Raw genomic sequence first — 18,080 nt, 5'->3', positions numbered from 1 at the left:
CAAGAAAAGGCATTTCTAAATTATAATACAAATCACTGCCACCACTTCCAAAGTTAAATGATCCCTTTAATAATCCTTGGAAATCCCTCACTTGGGCAAATGGGATCTGTGCAGCTGTGGGGGCTTGGCTTTTGGCTGCTGCTTTTGTTGTGCAGTCTGCCATTTCCTCCAGCCTCTCCTCCATAGACTGCAGCCAAGCACACTATTAAATAAAACTGGAAATTGAGCTTATTGTTAGGCTCTATAATTTGAACTAATAGAAAGTGTGAAAGTGCAGGATGTGTCAAAACAAGAAAAGTTGGAATTTGATGATTCATTGACCCTGTGTCTGAGGATGATGCTTATGACATTTGGACTAAAATGAAATGGAAAAACATCCATTTGGGATAGAATTTGATAATGGCTTCATGATGTGATACTTTAATCAGCTTGCTGATGTTATTCAGAATGTGGACAGCAAAGTCTATCCATAGGAAGATAATGTTTTATTGCACTGTATATTGTGATGGAACTGAGAGATTGTCTGTGCATTGCAGGGGAGGTACTTTCTGGGCTGGGTTGCCCAGGGTTGGAAAACAGGTTTTATTTCCACCAATACAGTATCCCATAGTGCAGCTCTTAATGTTTTCTTACAGATGTTGATAGGGGCCATTCACTTACACAGGAGAAAATAAAGCAATATCCTCAGGAAACTACTTGGTGGAGGCTAAACCTGCCCCCAGTGACACCAGTTTATTGGGGAAAGAAAGCATGTCTTGCCAACTGCAGCAAATTTAATTGGCTCTATAGTATAATGGGCATAACTAAGTTCTGAGCCTGTGGCTGTCTCCATAGGCCTTGCTCAGGTCTTTATTTTGTGGTTGTGTTAAGGGTTTGAGATTTAAAAATGGGTGTCAAACACAAATGGACCAGGAGTTCAGATTTCCCAGGGGCTCACATTTTCATTGAAGAGCCATCAGTTTTGATGGAGACAGCAGCAGGAACAGAGGTTAATTTTTAAAATTACCCCAGACAGCCAATTTCATTATGCCATCCTTTCACAACATATGTCAGCAGATTTCTTCACCGGCATGAACACTACCCCCAGTTGCTAGTTCTCTTGTCCCAGGCCTAAGTGCTCCCTTGAAGCTTGAAACCCACTGGGTTTTAAAGCTTTTTCCTGTGTGCCGCTGCTTGCCAGCCATAACTTTTTCACATGCAAAGACAGCTTTCCTCAGCCACTAACCTAACTGCCAGCTTACATTGTGGTTGCCATGTTTCCTGGGTGCCATTTCTTAGGTCTCTTTATATAGCTTATATGTTAGGTTTTGTCTCTTTGTCACATTCTACTATAGAACTGTAAAAGTACAGAAGCTGCTTAATGAAGGCTACAGCTACAGTGGTAGAAAGGGCTGCTGCTGGTATGCTGAGCCAATAGCAAGCAAGCTCAAACTTCAGAGAAGTTTGGCCTAAAATTTCTAAATGAGGAAGTTCTTGCTTCAGACTTTGGCAGTATCACCTGTGTCTATTCTACAGAAATATTTAAGTTTGTAAAGACTTCCGGATGATACTATAGTGTATTGCTGCCAGCTGAAGACTTATTTGTCACCATAACTAAGGACAGACATTTCAGTCAAATAGTATTGGCGCAGTCACACATGCAGATGCTCAGGCAAAGCGAATCAAAGCAGAACCTAATAATAAACTCACCCAAAAGTCTGTTCCCTAGAATTGCTTTTTGGCGTTTTATCTGCTCCCCCTGACTTTCAAGTGGACCAAGTTTTATAGGGTCTGCTGGGTGCATCTTGCCACCTAGACAACATCTTGAATATTGGTGGTGGGACTGAACAAATGTGTATTTAAAGGATTCGCCATAAGTTCCTTCAGTAACTGGAATCTGCAGTTTGTACTTCCTCAGCAGTGGACTCGGCATATTATTGGTCTCATTTCGATTTGGCTTGTGATGCATCTCCATCTGGCTTCAAAGCTGTAATCTGCAGTATAAGGTTCAGTGGAGGGGAAATACTTGTTACGAAAGCAATTAGAAAAAGCAGAACACAGTGGTACTTGAATCAACCCAAAGAAAACACAATCTTGATCAAGTCTGAGCTGCTCAAAGAGCGTACCTAGGCAGTCCGTTTCCACTATGCACAGAGAAAATGATTTTTCACCAAAAAAAAGTTGATAGGAAAGCATTCCCAAAGCTGCATTAATTGTAAAGAGGTAAGAGGTGCAACCAAAATAAGAGGAAAGGGCAGAAAATTGGAGGAAGATCTTGAAAGTAGGTGGTTTAAATGTAGAATTCCTGCTTGTGGAATGCTCTGATAAAAAACCAGTTTAGAGTCAGACAGCAGGACTATGGTTTGGACCCAAAGAACCATTGGAGTTTTGTCTGTGCAATGGGGCTTTCCTCCCTTTTCTTGTTGCAGCCACTTATACCCAGTGACTCCTGTGGGTCAGGGAAGTCAAACAACACCTCCACTTGTGGGGAAAAAGAGTGCTTTCCATGCAGACAAGGGGTCCTTTTAATCAAAACCTATGGCTGTATTCAAATGTGACCTTCCCAATTACCAATAAATATGGTTTGTTGGAGTAGAAATAAGGATGGGCTGAAGCACACCTCCTTCCTATCATGCCCAGCTGCAGATATTTCCTTAGTTGTAAGAATATAAGAAAAGCCCTATTTGGTCCAGCATCCTGTTCCTCACAGTGGTCAATCAAATTCCTGTGGGAAGAACATCACAGATTTGAGCCTGGTCTACAAGGAGTACTTAAACCACATTTTCCTGCATTAGACATCATAGGAAAGCCCATTTAACAAACAAGGAAGTCTCCTTTGCTGGGGAAGGCTGTCTAATTTTGGGGGGAACAGGAACATTACATCTGCATCTGAGTTATGCATGTATGCTATTTCCAGTTTCTTTAAAATTATTACCTGCCTCCAGCCCAAGTTGTTATAATAAAGTGTTTCATTCCATGTCTGTTAGTCTCTTCAAGCATAATTAATGCCTAGGCCTTGAGGGAATTCCCTAAAAATAACATTCTGAAATATCTGCCTTGGGGCAGAGAAGAGAGGCTTATCCAGCTATTTAAGCTGCATACAAGTATTACTTTCCTTTAAAAGCATGGCCATTGTCAACAAAAGCCTGCAAATCTGCTATACACGTGTGTGGGATTAGACTCCGCCTTAGAGACGGAAGCCTTAGACCTTGCTGACCATGGTAATGTGGAGCAATATGCAATCTGCTCTTCAAAACAGGCTGCTTGTTCATAATGTATGGGGCTGCCAAAATGTATAACTACAGGTGATATATAGCTCTCCCAGCCATTAGATAAAATGAATTAATGGTTTCTAATTAATCACCCTGCTTAGCAAAGACGAGATTCAACAACTGGTTCATCAGTGTACCATCTCTTCTTCCTTTCTTCCAGCATCTATTTAATTTAGCTTTAATGTTGGAATCTTGAACTCAAGCAACTGAAGGCATTAGTGCAGCAGCCTTTCACCGATTTGTAGCGCAGGCCCTGCTTAAAGCCTCACTTGGCTTTACATGAGCAGATAATGTCTTGTATAAACAAATAAAAACCTCATGGAATCATTAGAAGAGAAACATCAGGGTAGGGAGGGTGAATCTGGGTACAAATTTTAATTAAAGGGCTGGTTCCATGCTGTTTTTATTGTAATTATTGGTATGTTTTAAACAGATTTCATATATGTTAATAATTTTAATTCTATCAATGTTTCATTGTGTTTTGATGATTGAATTTTCTGTTTTGTGCAGTTCTTGTTTTTAACTGTAAGCTGCCTTGAATACCATCGGGCGGGGGGGAACACACAATATGTGTATACAAATAAATAAGGGGTCTTTTTTCATGCAGAACCTGACAAGCCTCCTGACTTAAAGGGCTGCCCTCCACCCAAAGAATTAGTTGGCCAATTTCAGATCTGCATGCAAAAATTTGCCACATACATACATACATACATACATACCCCAAGCATAGCTTTTAGGCCATTTAGGGCTGGCAGGTCATACCACTGCTGTGACAACAGAAGCCACAACTAGCATAATTTTTCTGTCAGGGTGCAACAACAACCCAGTTCTGACACATGGGTTCTGCAACCCTGAATCTATTTTGGCCCGTCTGGTTGAGAAACTGTTCAGGCTTTTCTGAATTCTAGCTGCCCACCCTCTTACATCTAACCTATGTCTGAATGATTCAGTTTCCAAGAAGTAGCCTTTCTCCATTCGGGTGGTTTCTTTGGCTCTGGGTCCATTCCCTTGGCGCCATCTCACTATCTTCACAATGGCTATCTAGGTTCTCTGGACTGCAAGAGCCACCTCAACTCTATGCTTGGTGGCACATCAAATTGGAAGTGACCCTATCACCCTCAACCCAGGAATATTTTTCTGCCTTGCTAGGATGACTGCCAGCTCCAGCAGGGTTGAGTTCACCTTCCAGAAAGGCAGTAAGCTGCTTGCCAGATAGTTTTTTAATGCCACCTCAGATTCCTTTGTATAGCTGTGGTTGACGTGTAATTTAATGTGATGTCCTTGTGTGTGATGAGCAGGTCATCTCACCGCAGCGAATTCCTGCTACTGTAGCTCCTTCACTACTGATGTCCCCAATGGTGTTCAGTCAGTCTGCCCCAGCACCGCCAAAGCCAAGTGAAGGTGGATGGCTGCCCGTCGTGAACCAAGAAGCTGTTTCTAGTTCCACTAACAGCCTGTCTGTGCAGAACCCAGAAGCAGCTGTTACAAACAGCAGCTCACTGACAAAGCTACAACTACAGGAAACGTTACTACATCTGATCCAGGTAAAGCGTCCATTACATTTCTCATCTGCCCTTGTCCTCTCTTAAAAACTATTTGCATCTGTCACCCTAGGAGATGAGAGCAAGCGGAGAGTTGGAATGAATTGTCACCAGTAAGCATACAGCATTGTTGTGTAGATAATCCTCAACTGAGTGTTTTGTTTTGTTTTGTGACCCAGGTTACTTCTCCATTTTGCTAAGTTGGCTGATGGTCCAGTTTAGTTATTATGAAAATAAGACTTACCATATTGTAAGTCTACAATTAGGCATCTGTGTGCCCTGGAAAAAAACAGCCCCCGGTTTGCAGCTGTCTTGTCAGTAGCTACAGCCCAGACCATTGACAGCAGCTCTAGTTTCTCGCAAGGTCTGAAACAGGTTAGATGCAACAAATCAGCTCCCTATGCACTGCAGTCAATTGGGAGTTGCTGATCTGTGCCCAATGTTCTTCATTCTGACAGCCAGCAGTGAGGATCCTGCTTAGAGCTACCACTGACTGTAGAAGTAGTTTTATCCTGCCTTTGCTCCAAGTTGCATAGAACAACATTTTAGCCTTAGCAAAAACCCAGGAGAATAATTAGGATGACAGTGGGTGGCATGCTCAAGACCACTCAGTGGGCTTCATAGGATCTAAATTTGCATTTCCCAGTTCATTAATGAACACAATGGTTCAAAAAATGTGGAGTTTTAATTTCTCTGTGGTTTTAAAATTCATATTATTAACAAAGTATATGCCTTTCCCCCTTCAGAATGACGACAACTTCCTAAACATCATCTATGATGCGTACCTTGTCAGCGTGAGAAAAGCAGCACTGAAAAAACCCATGTGAAACTTCGTTTTTTTTAAATTAAAATGCATCTCATATCCTGAACTTGACTTTTTAAAATAACTGAACTGAACTTGACTTTTTAAAATAACCGTCAAACAAAACAAGGGATTTGGGGCTTTCTGCATAGCTTTAAATGATGCTCGCTGGCAAGTCTGTGCTCTGCTGAGGAATGAGTGGGTGGGAACGGATAGTGCCTTTCAGAGGGTAGGGTGAAGTTACAGTATGACAACAGACTTAAGATACCTTTATAGTGTTTTTCTTATGTAGGCTGGATACCAGCATGTATAAAGATTTATATTTTCTCTTCAATAATACATCTGTTTTTTGTGTTTCTTAAAAGAAGAATATTAGAGATTAGTTGCCAAGGTACTTTGCTGGAATCATTAGTTACCATAGGTGGAAGTTACTACTCTACATTGTTTACAAAGGATGGTACTTGCTGGCGGCCACCAGGTGGCAGGCTTGGACTATAGTAGAAAACTTTGAAGCTCTTGTGAAAGCTGTGGCTAGGGAAAGCAGATAGCTTTTCAAAGAGCTAAAAATAACATTGTGGTCATCATTGCCAGTGATTTGGACATCCATCCCTCTACTGTCTCTGTTCACACAATCTGTACGTTGGTTTTTTGTTTTGTTTTTAAACCTGTTTGATGGCAAAGAAGTGAATGCGTATGCCGTGGATATCCATACCACCTCCAGTTCTACTGACCACCACCCCTCCAAAAGAAAAACCACAACAGAGGCTGTCATTATCCTTCGGAAGGAATGTCACTTGCCCGCAGGAGACTGGTTTCTCATGTTACAATTTCCCCTTACATGCCAGAGTTGTGTGAAAAAGATAACGCAGGAAGGGTCTGCGATCAAGAGTCAGCCGCTGCAAAACGACTTGTCTATGCCAAGAATTTGATAGGATTCTGCATTCCATTTCCTTTCTTGTTCCCTGCAACACACCCCAAGTTCTCTGCATGCAGACTACTATGTAGGAAAGAGGCGGTTTTCCTCTTTTTAAAAAACAAAAAACAAAACCTCATTTTGTAAGCAAATATTTTTCTATTTTGTGACCAGAACATTCATAGCAAGGAGTAGATGATTACATTATAACTCTTTATAGAGTCTTTTCTTTCTAGCTGTTTTCCCCCTTTGATGTAGATATAGGCCTTCATTAGACTGTGATAACTTCTGTGTGCTTTTCTCCGGGATGACTGCATTACTTTTAAGCATTTTGTTAAAACTAGCAATGTGAATGAATGAATAGTTTCATTTCCACTGTGTTGTTCAATCAGAAGATGGACAGTAGTTTCAATTACCCATTTGTAAAGAAAATAAAATGTATTTACACAGATTATGTGTTGGATTCATCTTATTATCACAGAGGCTAAAAGATTTTGGAATTGAAAACCTTACGGTTTTATGGTTTTCAAGTTTGAATCTAACTTTCCTAAAAAATGTGTTAGATTTTAAGTACAGCACAATGCACAAGATGTTCTGTAATTTAGTGCAAGGCACTAGAATTGCATGAAAAGGTGAGGTGAAGTGTGGCCTTTTTAGTTTAGATCTGTCAAACAGGATTATGCACCTGATTTTGTCATGTAAGACCATTAGCATCACAACAGGTTTCTAGAATACAGCTTCAGACAAGAAAGGGAGAAAAAGCAGAATGGTTTGAAGCAGCAGGAGACCTTGGATGGCTGAGGGTCGTGGAGCTGGCAAAGTCCTAGGCATTTTGGGGGTTACAAAAGTGGAGAGGTAATGAAGCAAGACTCTGAAGGACATTGATACAGCATGAGATTTTTCATCTCAGGGTTGTGGGTTCAAGCCCCATGTTGGACCAAGTATTTCAGGGGGTTGGACTAAATGACCCTAATGGTCCCTTCCAACGCTATGATTCTATGAAGGCAAGGACCTTGGCTGGGTCTTGGGTGATTTGGCCAGAGGTTTAATGCCAGTAATTTGTCATGAGGAAGGAACTAAGGGGTGCTTTGATCCAGCCAGAAGCTGCTTCTGAGGTTCTGGGACCTGCTACAGCAAAGCCAGAAAGTCGAGTGACCTGCAGGCTCCCATAATATCCCACTCCTCTATATATAGCTTGTTGAATCTCTTCCGTTCTTCAGCTGACTTCTCAAGCCAGTGGACTCACACCATCCACTATAAAACCTTTCCTTCCAAGCTAACACCTCCAGCTGAGCAACTTGCTACACTGAGTTGCAAAGCAGATTGCCTTGCTTACAGCCAGTCTTCTGCCCATCTAACCCTTCTCTATTTCTCTTGGAATTGGACCCCATCTGCAGTCTTGGGCCCAACACATTTCTATGCTTGCCAAGGAAGTTGGTTGTCAGGTTTTCAAAACTGGGAAGTCTGGTAGCATGAAATTAATCTAATTTCAGATGATGGGATTTTGCTGCTTGGGTTGACAGGCATGATCTGGGAAAGTTTATTTGCTTAATGTCTTGGTTCTCACATTTAGTATCCGTTGCATTTCCTGTGAGGCTGTGTATGCATTAAACTATGAGGATGGCACTGAAATGTCAGTGAAGTATTAAAGCAGCATCTCTGATTTTAATGTCATTTATGTCAGTATATTTACAATTCAAATATACATTCTGAAAGCAGGCTTAAGGGCTTTAAGTGTTTGCTTTATGGTGTTTTGGCTAGTGCAATTTACTCACTATTTTTCTGCTTCCAATCATACGGATTCTGGATTTTGCACAAGGACATCTGAATTCAAATGCAAGCACCTCTTGATTTCTTGACGGCTGTCAACTTCAATGTTTAAATCCTCACATAGATGTAAAGAAAATAAACAAGGTAAGAATTTAAAAGTACACTTTAAATTGTATATGTGGTACCGTATTTTTCGCTCCATAAGACGCACTAGACCATAAAACGCACCTAGTTTTTGGAGGAGGAAAATAAGAAAAAAAATATTCTGAATCCCAGAAGCCAGAACAGCAAGAGGGATCACTGCGCAGCGAAAGCAGCGATCCCTCTTGCTGTTCCTGGCTTCTGGGATAGCTGTGCAGCCTGCATTCGCTCCATAAGACGCACACACATTTCCCCTTACTTTTTAGGAGAGAAAAAGTGAGTCTTATAGAACAGAAAATATGGTAATTTATGAAATCTATCTCACTGAATGAGTGTCTTAGAGGAAGGGTTAAGTGTAAGTGTACCAAATAAATAAGTTGATTGTATGGTGTGCACAGACACCCTATGCTCCACTAGGGGTTGTTCCAACCTTCCTTAACAAGATCTTAGCAAATTCTGAATGATTCAGAAGTAGTGATCTTGCTGTGGCCAGATCATGCAAATACATTTCTGAATACACATTATCTATTGTTATTCAGGTTGACCTGGTTTGACAAGTTAATTATTTTCATTTGGCATCAATCTATTATTTCCTTAAGACCCTATTTTTTTAGTCTACTGAGTTTGATTTTATTTATCATCCATCATGCCGTGTCCTGGTTTTAACATTTTGCTGTTCAAATCTTAAATATGTACTTTTTTGTTCCTGTGCCCAATGGCTGAAACAAACAAGTAAATCTGAATTTATTTATAGTGAAAGCCTTGTTGTAGGGGGTTGCCTGTCTAAATTATGCAAGCAGGAGCTCTCTGCTGGATAAAGCTTGTCTGTTTTCAGCCATTATTGCATTCTCCTTGATTTATTCTTCATTCCCTTACTGAACACAGCCTTTGAGAGTGAACAAGGAAGATCAGAGTTTTAAACACCTTTTGTAATTCTGCAGATCAGCGTTCTATCAAGATTATTATTTGTGCATAAAATGGATCAGCGCTGGGTTGCTCTGGCATCTTGGCTCCTCTGCAGATGTAAAGTAGCTTAGAAGTTGTCAGGCTGTAATATCCATTTTGTACAATACACCAGGGTAGACAGGTAACGCTTTTTATTCTTGTGGATTTTCAGATTTAGCAAGCAGAGTGGTTTTCAGTCAGTGGCAGGGAAAAAAGGGGGTTCGTTATGAAACATCTGGATACTGCTTGACATTGCCCAAGCAAGCTGAGCTTAAAGCTGTCACTCTATGCCATAGTCCAATGCATACATGTGCACAGGACGACTAGGCCTAATTTGACAGGTGGGTGGTGCTGCACACCTGCCATTTGTCTGACATCACCATGATGTCAGGGGACCCATTTTTGCCTGCATAGTTTGTAAAATCAAACCATGTGTGTAAAGGCACAACACACAAGGCACCTGTGATCTGCTGATTGTCAGGTCTTGCAAAGCACTGTGAAGCCCTATACATAGCACACTTCAAGCCCTGTCAGTCAACTGCACAGCACATTGCAGGCTTCAACAATCAGAAGTGCAGAAGAAACCTCTGGCTCACATTCATATTAACATCATCCTTGGGTGCTTCAGTGGGTTTCTAACCTTATGATTCCATGTTTTTCAAATGCACAGCAAAAAAACTGCTCCAATCCTTTAAGGGCATTTCAATGGGGCTCAAAAGAAGAAGATGAGTAAATCTATGTGAACATTTTCCTTCAAAGCAGACATTGCCCCATCCAGAAAAAGATGGGTCATGTATGAAAACTGGCAGCTGACTAAACTAATAAGGGACTTGATGGAAAATAGAAAGTGTGACTGGAGATTGAGAGGAAGGAATGCTGATGTGCCTTTTCCTGAGTATGTTCTTGGTTCTGAGCCAGGAGCTGCACGCCAAATAGTTAAAAAATTGCACTGCCTAATATTTTTTGAGAAATAACAACCTTTTACATTTGTTATAATTCACTATAGTTGGTCAGTGGAAGTTGCTCTGTTTCATAGAGGAAACAGAACAACTCCTGAAACCATATACTATTAGTGTTTCAGTGTTTGCAGGCTTACATCTGAGGGGTATAGATAGGGTTTTTTTAAAAAAACAACAACCCAGAATAACCACCCACACCCACATATCTGACTAAAAATACAGTGTCTGACAAAGACCTTGGCTTGTGTTTGTCCCAGCCAGCAAGGAACTGCAAGAAGTTCAGCAGCTCCAGTTTTCCTCTGCCCTTGAGCGCCTTCTTGCTCAGCCCTTTAGACCTGATTCTGCTAAGTTCTTACAGTGATGATTCACTGTTCTCTCTCTGTTTAGAAAAATATCACAGGGCAGGCACAAAACTTGTTCTTTGGGGCCTGCAGGTTCCTTGCCCATCCTTCTCCATCTCTCCTCCGAATTAATAGCAGCTGCAACATAGGCTCACAGAGTCTCCCATACTAGGGCCCGACAGACTAAACTAGGTAAACTGAGGCAGCACACAAAGCCTTCAGATAAACTAAAGGCCAGTGGGCTACAGATAGAGATTTTAGGAGACTTGGCAATACTGATCAGGTCACAAACCTGCAGCTCTCTCTAGTACAGTGAGCTCACTGGTATAACAGATATACTGAAATATATGCTGATCTAATGATTGTCTGAACAATACCGTCGAATGAGACAAATCTATTGCTGTGTGGCTGCAAAAAATCTGATTTATATTGGGGATGAATTCTACAGCACCAAGCAGAAAAATACTCTGCAGAAGTTTCTTCTTCAGGCAGGTGACTTAGTGGAGTCAAAGGGAAGTCAGTCAGATTGGCAGTTGCGTTCAGTGTGTTCTGCAATGCGTAGGGTGCTCTGCTCATTTCCTTTTGCCAGAGTATTTTGTATTGTCCTGCAAATTAAGTTGCCAGCCAATTGAGCTTTCTCGGAGGGTTTATAGATAGTCTAATTCAAACTCAGTCCAGTCTTATGATTGATCTGGTCAATTTGAAAGCTCTGATTAGAAGTCAGAGGAGTATAGTGAGTAAAGCCCAAAGGGATTAATAAAGTGTTAATATTTACCTGGACTGGCACACTTAACTGGATCTCCACTGTCTCTGATACTTAGTTGAAGTTCTCTCTTTTTCCCTCATGTTGGGGGATGGGGGAGGAAAATTGTAAATATATTTTCATTGATGAAATATTGAACACGGATTGTGCTGAGAGTGTGCACTCCATAGCTTTGAGGAGCAAGGTCAAATCCTTTGCAAGGTCGCCAAATTACAGGTACACTGCTGTGAGTCTTGTCCCCATAGTGCTGACATCAATAGGCTCATAAGTGCAAGTGTTGGGCTCAAATGTAAAAGCAGGACCTGACTATCTTTAAAACAGAATACTTCTATCTTTACATCCATTATAAAATGCCACTATTCTCTGAGTTGGGACTCCAGACTAACTGTTTTGCATTGTCTGTAGAAGAAGGAACGTAGGGTAAAAGATTGCTTTAAAAAAAAATCAAAACTTTATCATGAAGTTAAAATAGTTCAGTAAGAAATATGAAATAATTTTTTAAAAAAATAGATAAAAGAAGTGTAACACTTCCCCTGGGTTCACAGCTGTTAGCTCAAAGTACATTCTCAAGAGACTACACAGTGATCCAGAACCTGATACAGGAAAAAACTAAACTAATGTTATTAATACAAAATAAAGACGTATTTCATTGGGACTTGCCATCCCCATAATTGACCTATCATACAAGTAGCAAATGGTCACCAAATAGAGGCAAAATCCACAGGTTTAGCTGTACCCCAAGATACCCTTCTCTTAGAATACAATTTATCATAAATGATTACATTACATTATTGAATGAAATATTTAAAGGCAACCAAAGGACTCCTTCCAGCCCTGAGAGATTGTCAGATGAGAAAAATTACAAGTGGTTTACATAAACAGTATCTGACTCATCAGAAATTGACACAGTGATACTTCAACAGTACAGTATTTACAAGGATGAAATGAAACAGGAAGATAAATGTGAAAAAGAGGAGATTCTGGCCCTAAAGAAGGAGGGGGTTTAGTATTATTTGGGCATTTTGTGCTAGGTATGGAAACTGAGTGCATCGCACCCTTATGCACCGTCCCTGGCATTGCTTGTCATTTAAGTGCTTAATAAACACATACCCCCCTAACATGTTTAGCTTCCTCATTTTTCAACTTCCACATCTTCAGCTCTCACAGCTGCACACCAAGAAAAGCCGTGCACTGTGAATGCAAAAGTACCTTGGTAACTGAGGGGAGAGACTCCTGGAACTTGATCACAGATGAATGCTTCTTCAGCATGTGTGTTCAATGGGGCTTACTCCCGAGTAAGCGTACATAAGATTGCAGCTGAGGCAGATGGCTGCTGAAGCAGAAAATCCCACAGGCATCTCCACAGGAGTAAGCATAAATCACAATACATTAATTGCTTATTACTCATCTTATTCACAACATTTAGATGCTGCCCAATACGGCTCTTCCATGACACAAAACGCTCCTCACTTGCCCTTATGCCAGGCCCGGAAACACTAAGTAAACACAATTTCATTCTCTCTCTCCCAGGATCTATTTTACTCCCATATAGTGAATCTTAATCTCTTTCCCTTACGTTCTTTTTTTAATGCATTCTCCCTTAGCAATCAAATTCTTTTTTAGTTATGTTGACGTGAAGTGAAAAGATTAGGTTTAGCACTTTGCATGGCTGTTAGATAAGGGGAGCAAATGATTCAGCAGGGAGGGAGAGGAGAGAATCTGTCTAACAGCATGTGATGGGGGAAAGCAGGGAGGAAGCTGACATTTACCCTACAAAAAAGGGAGAGAGAAAAATGAAACATCTGCTCTATTTAAAAAAAAATATTAAAAATTCTGTTAATGATGGAAAATGCTGCTTTACTCTCTCAGATCTGTGCTTGGTGTTTTCCCCTCCCCCTCCCACTTTTTGCTCTCTGGGCATCCTGCTGCTGCTGCTAAGAATAACAATGGATATCCTCAGCTGAAAATGCTTCGGGTGAGAAAATGCTTGCCTTATCCTGGACTGCTTAAGCAAATCTAAATTTAGATGATAGTGGGGGAAGCACCTACCAATGGGTATTGGTATGAATTCACAGAAGCTTGTTTCATAAATTGGAGGAAAATCATACAGTTATCAGAAAACAACAATAAATTTTTTTAAAAATGAGCCAAGAGTTTTAAAATAGTAAGTTATATGTTATGGTAAATATATCTTGTTTTACCAGAGGGTTCTATTTCATTTCTTATTTTCTTCCCCCAAAACTTGCAAAAAATAAATAAATGGTCATAATGGATGCAGTGGGTCAAAACCAGCCCTCACAGCCACACGAGAGGCAGAGGAACCAGAGACCAAATTGCAAACATGCGCTGGATTATGGAAAAGCTAGAGAGTTCCAGAAAGACATCTACTTCTGCTTCACTGACTATGCAAAAGGCTTTGACTGTGTCGACCACAGCAAACTATGGCAAGTTCTTAAAGAAATGGGAGTGCCTGATCACCTCATCTGTCTCCTGAGAAATCTCTTGTGTTTACATACCCCTCAAATAAAGTAATGTGTGAATCATTCCTAAGTGTGATTGACTTCCTGGGTCAGTGGTGTTAGGTAACAGGAGAAGGTTCTCAGTTAGTGAAATAATTTCACTCTTTAAGCAGAGGAGTTTAGAAGCTGTCACTACAGAGCCCCTGAATCTCCTCAAGCCACACTAACAAACTAATTAATACATATGCCATTGTATAGAAATTATTTTCATTTTTACCTGCAGTCAGCTGGAGTTTCCTTTGTTTCAGAGGTACTCAGACTGATAATTTCAGAGATGCTTAGACATGCATACATTTAGATTAATCATATCCTAAATCCTTTTGTATTATCTTTCCTGTTCTCTGTTGTTATGCATGGTGTTTTCAGTTCTTCTCATGTCTGAATTTCATTAACATGCATTTTCCTTTTCCCTTCCAAAAGACTGATGACGAACTTAAATGAGAGGGATTTCACACTGATGACTATTGCGACTCCCTTGATGCTTCCCACTAACTCAGCCTCCTGCTGTGAACCATTACTCTTCCATTCAGCCTTTCAGACAGCCTTCAAAGTACAAAGCAGCAACCACCATTTTTCAAAATTAATTTTCTCTGGACTGTAAATGAGTGCATGAGCAAGGGACTAGTAAGCAACACGAATCCTGTCTTTTGTGCAACCACAGAGACAGCACAGAATAGCAATTCTCCTTCAAACCACAGAAGTGTAATCACATTAGTCTATTGCAGAAGCAGCAAGATGTGGAGTCATGTGTCACTTTAAAAGCTGACAGCATTTTAGGCTAACAGCCTTATGAAATCAGAAGACTGAAATGGTTTGGAAACTGGGCTGGTTGCATATGTTGAGGCCTGGTGAGGCTGAGCCCGCCAAAAAAAGCAGTTATGATAATGGTCTGCATCTGACAGCAAGATCAAAGGAAGTGACAGATAGGGAGTGTGTACATCTACTCAGTGGTTAAGAACTGAAATAATAAAACTGGGATAAATCAGCCTCATATAACCAACATGCTTAGCTCTAATTTATGCATGAAGGGGTTAAGAGCATAGAGTAAGCTGTCCTACGAGGCTTAGCTAGGTCACACACCCTTACCTTGGGAGGAAGGAGTACCAAATTCTTTGTTTTCCACCCTCTTCACTTTCCACCATCCTCCTTTCCACTATGTGAACTGTACCGGCAAGGATGTCTAAGCTGGATGCTCCAAGTATAGATTGTATGACTTTAGCAAGCCATCTTTGTCTTTCTATACAAATAATTTAGAAGCATTTACCATTTTGAAACCAAGTTATGCTGCCTGCCATTTCTTGCTGCTCTATGGAAAAGCACATGAATCTGACCTTTGAAGAGTAAATAAATCATTTGTTAACTTGCCAAATGTGTGGTCTCCTTCTATGCTAAGGGAAGTGGGAAACTATTATGTACTGAGTTGAATAGGATCCAAAATGCAGCAGTCTGATTGGTCCTAGAACAATAGGATTCAGAATGCAGCAGTCTGATTGGTCCTAGAACAATGCAGCAGTATGATTGGTCTGCAGGAGCCACCCAATCCAGCTCCAGGTGGAAGTAAATCCACAACCTGATTGGCCTACAGGAGAATCCTGGAATTAGCCAATCACATGGGGCCCATTATGTAAATAATGTCTATAAAGCAGACATCCTGGGGGAACTTCCATTCCTCCTCACCACTGTGAGCTGAAGAACGACCATGAAATCCACTCTCGACTTTGAGTATATTTCAGAAACTTTGGAAGAAACTTAGAAGGGGATATTTAAAAGGTCAAACAGTCTATATTTCTATGCTTTACTTTGCTGCATGTTTTGTGATTTTAAATCTCTGCTAAGATTCTATTACCGAAGAGCACTTGCCTCAAACATCCAGGGAATTCTCCTTATATTTTACCATATTTTCCCTTTAACCATTTCAACCTGCATAGCATAGATCAGTTGCTGACTGACACCTGCCCCCCATTAAAGCCCTCATGATGAAGTGATGATGGTTGTGATGAGGGCCCCAGGCCCTTTCTATAATATGCACCCTTTCCTGTGCTCTGAAGACACTGTCTTAAAGGCCTTTGCAAAGACCTAGTGAGCCTTGAGGTATCAGGAAGAGACCCAACCGATTCAGGGAAGCCTTGTGTTGCACACTGGTACTAGAATCTAACAGTGTCCTTTGTATACACCTGGGACATATATATTTTTTTCTTCTAAGGGCTGACCGAAAGGTCACCTGGCATGGTTTCTAGCCTTCATCTACCAAGGGTTGTTTATTTACATAGAAGCTAATACTCTAACATTTTGCTACCCCTGCACTTCATTGCCAGCTGGAAATGGGTGAGAACAGTACTCTACTTTTTTGGTATCCATGGAGTGTGATTCATACCTTGCAAGGTATTAGAATTAAGCTAGTTAGCTCTGGAATCTGAACCCTGGGAGCAAAAAATAGTCCTTCACACCTTCCTTCCTGCCCCTTAGGATTCTGTCCTGCACCAGCCATCAACCATACTCCACATTGACCTTGAATTCTTTGGCCTGACTAAATACTTTATTGAACTTTGATGATGTCTTCCGTTTACCAGGTTGTAGAGATGTGTGTTGTAGAAACTACTGACTTTATGTGGCTTGAGCTTTGCCTACTCCTCAGCAATGCAAGTCACATGGTCACATTTGTCGCTCTGCCCACTTTTACATCTGGACCCACCCAGCACTGCCATACAGTCCCTGAACAGTTGCCCATGAATGTGTGTCTCTAGACTGGAATCTAGATAACTATAATTCACAAAATAATATGCCACTGAAAATTCTGATATGACGGACGGCCAAGATAAGTTTCCGCTCCATGTTCTAATTCTTTCCTTTGATCCTATTAGGACTGCATAGATTTCACAAAGAACAGGCTTGTTAGTTCAGAATATATACAACTTTTGTGTATTTTAATTGCTGTAAGACACAACTGGATCTTTTTTTATTCAAAAATGCATCCAAGAAATTTAATAAACTAAACTAAGCTACTAATAAGGAGAAGGAGCCAGATACAAAGAACTAAATTTGATTTGGAGGGCAGAGCAGGAAATATGGTAGACAAATATGCTGATGCCCTCTATGATATCATGAAAAATGCTCTGCAGGGATCAAAGGGCAGGAGGCTTTTTTTTATTTCTGAAGTCGTGATGCTGTGGGCTTGGAGTTGGCTGTTCCAAGCTCTGATTGGACAGACTGATGCCTGTCTTCGGAAATCAGAGTAATCCTAGCTGATTTTATCCCACTCCAGTTCCCTAAATCTGCTGCTGTTGCTGCTCTACGAGGGGATTAAAGGGCCGGCAGTGGATTACGTAGATACTGCTGCTTCTGCTGTTTCCAGAGTTCCCCTCAGTCTGCCTTTCCTGCAGGGCACAGAAGTTGGATGTCCACTATTGCCCTTCGCAGCCATGGGGTGGTGGATCTCTTTGAGTTGCCCCATCTGACTTGAACCCAGCAGATTCAGGTGCCGGTTCCTTCAGGGAGCTGTAGCCTGTTTGGAGAGGGGTGGGGAAGAGAAGCAATGCCACAACACAGTTACGATAGGATGAAGGCTTAGGTATTTCCCGTTTTTTGCTCTCCCACCCTTACCCCAGCAGAACACCATGCTGGGGACTGCCTACCTGATGCCAGGAGGACCATCCTAAAGGAAGGAAACAAGGTCAAGGATCCCTCGGTCTATGCAATTGATCTTGCTGCTGATAGTTTTGGTGTGGAGGATGCTGCCAGGTGGCCTCCTGTGGCTTTTTCTCTCACTCGCCTGCCTCCTGCCCTTTACCAGGTCTCAGACAAAGATACCACTCGAAACGTAAGTGGCCTTCCCTTTTGCTTGTTTGTGTTACTTAGCCCTTTGCTGTCTCCCCAAGCTACCTCTGTTGCTGTTTAATGCACCATCTCATAGGTAGGCCTTCTCTTTCCTTTCAAGAACAAAAATACTCCCATCCTGCCATTTACTTCTTATGCTGCTTGATATGAATGCAACGTACAAGTGTAGTGCAGGTTAAATATGGTCATCCTGAATCTGGTGTTCGGCGTTACTGGCCTACCGGCATGCATCTTACTTTCTGTACCCTTCTCAAAAAAGTACTTTTCTTTTAGGAGTTTTTCAATTTACTCACTTGAAATC

The 18,080-nt window shown here is 41.2% G+C and overlaps 2 protein-coding genes across 5 annotated transcripts in view; both read left to right on the top strand.

Annotated features, from left to right (window-relative positions):
- DCP1B (decapping mRNA 1B) overlaps positions 1-5,682 on the top strand; it is a 35,591-nt gene extending 29,909 nt beyond the window's left edge. For all 4 annotated transcript variants that reach the window (XM_081927019.1, XM_081927017.1, XM_081927018.1 and 1 more), the window contains 2 exons: positions 4,550-4,795; positions 5,539-5,682. In XM_081927019.1, the coding sequence (XP_081783145.1) occupies positions 4,550-4,795; positions 5,539-5,619 (327 nt within the window). In that variant the 3' untranslated portion in view covers positions 5,620-5,682. The remainder of the gene's footprint in view (positions 1-4,549; positions 4,796-5,538) is intronic.
- An 11,787-nt stretch (positions 5,683-17,469) lies between these two features.
- The window catches only part of CACNA2D4 (calcium voltage-gated channel auxiliary subunit alpha2delta 4), a 162,658-nt gene continuing 162,047 nt past the window's right edge, over positions 17,470-18,080 (top strand). The window contains exon 1 of the mRNA XM_081926839.1: positions 17,470-17,762. Within this exon, the coding sequence (XP_081782965.1) occupies positions 17,635-17,762 (128 nt within the window). The 5' untranslated portion in view covers positions 17,470-17,634. The remainder of the gene's footprint in view (positions 17,763-18,080) is intronic.

The sequence above is a fragment of the Podarcis melisellensis genome, assembly GCF_964234715.1.
Source record: "Podarcis melisellensis genome assembly, chromosome: 10".
NCBI classification, from domain to species: Eukaryota; Metazoa; Chordata; class Lepidosauria; order Squamata; family Lacertidae; genus Podarcis; species Podarcis melisellensis.
The sequence above is the reverse complement of the archived record's forward strand: the minus strand, read 5'-3'. Positions and strand labels throughout refer to the sequence as shown.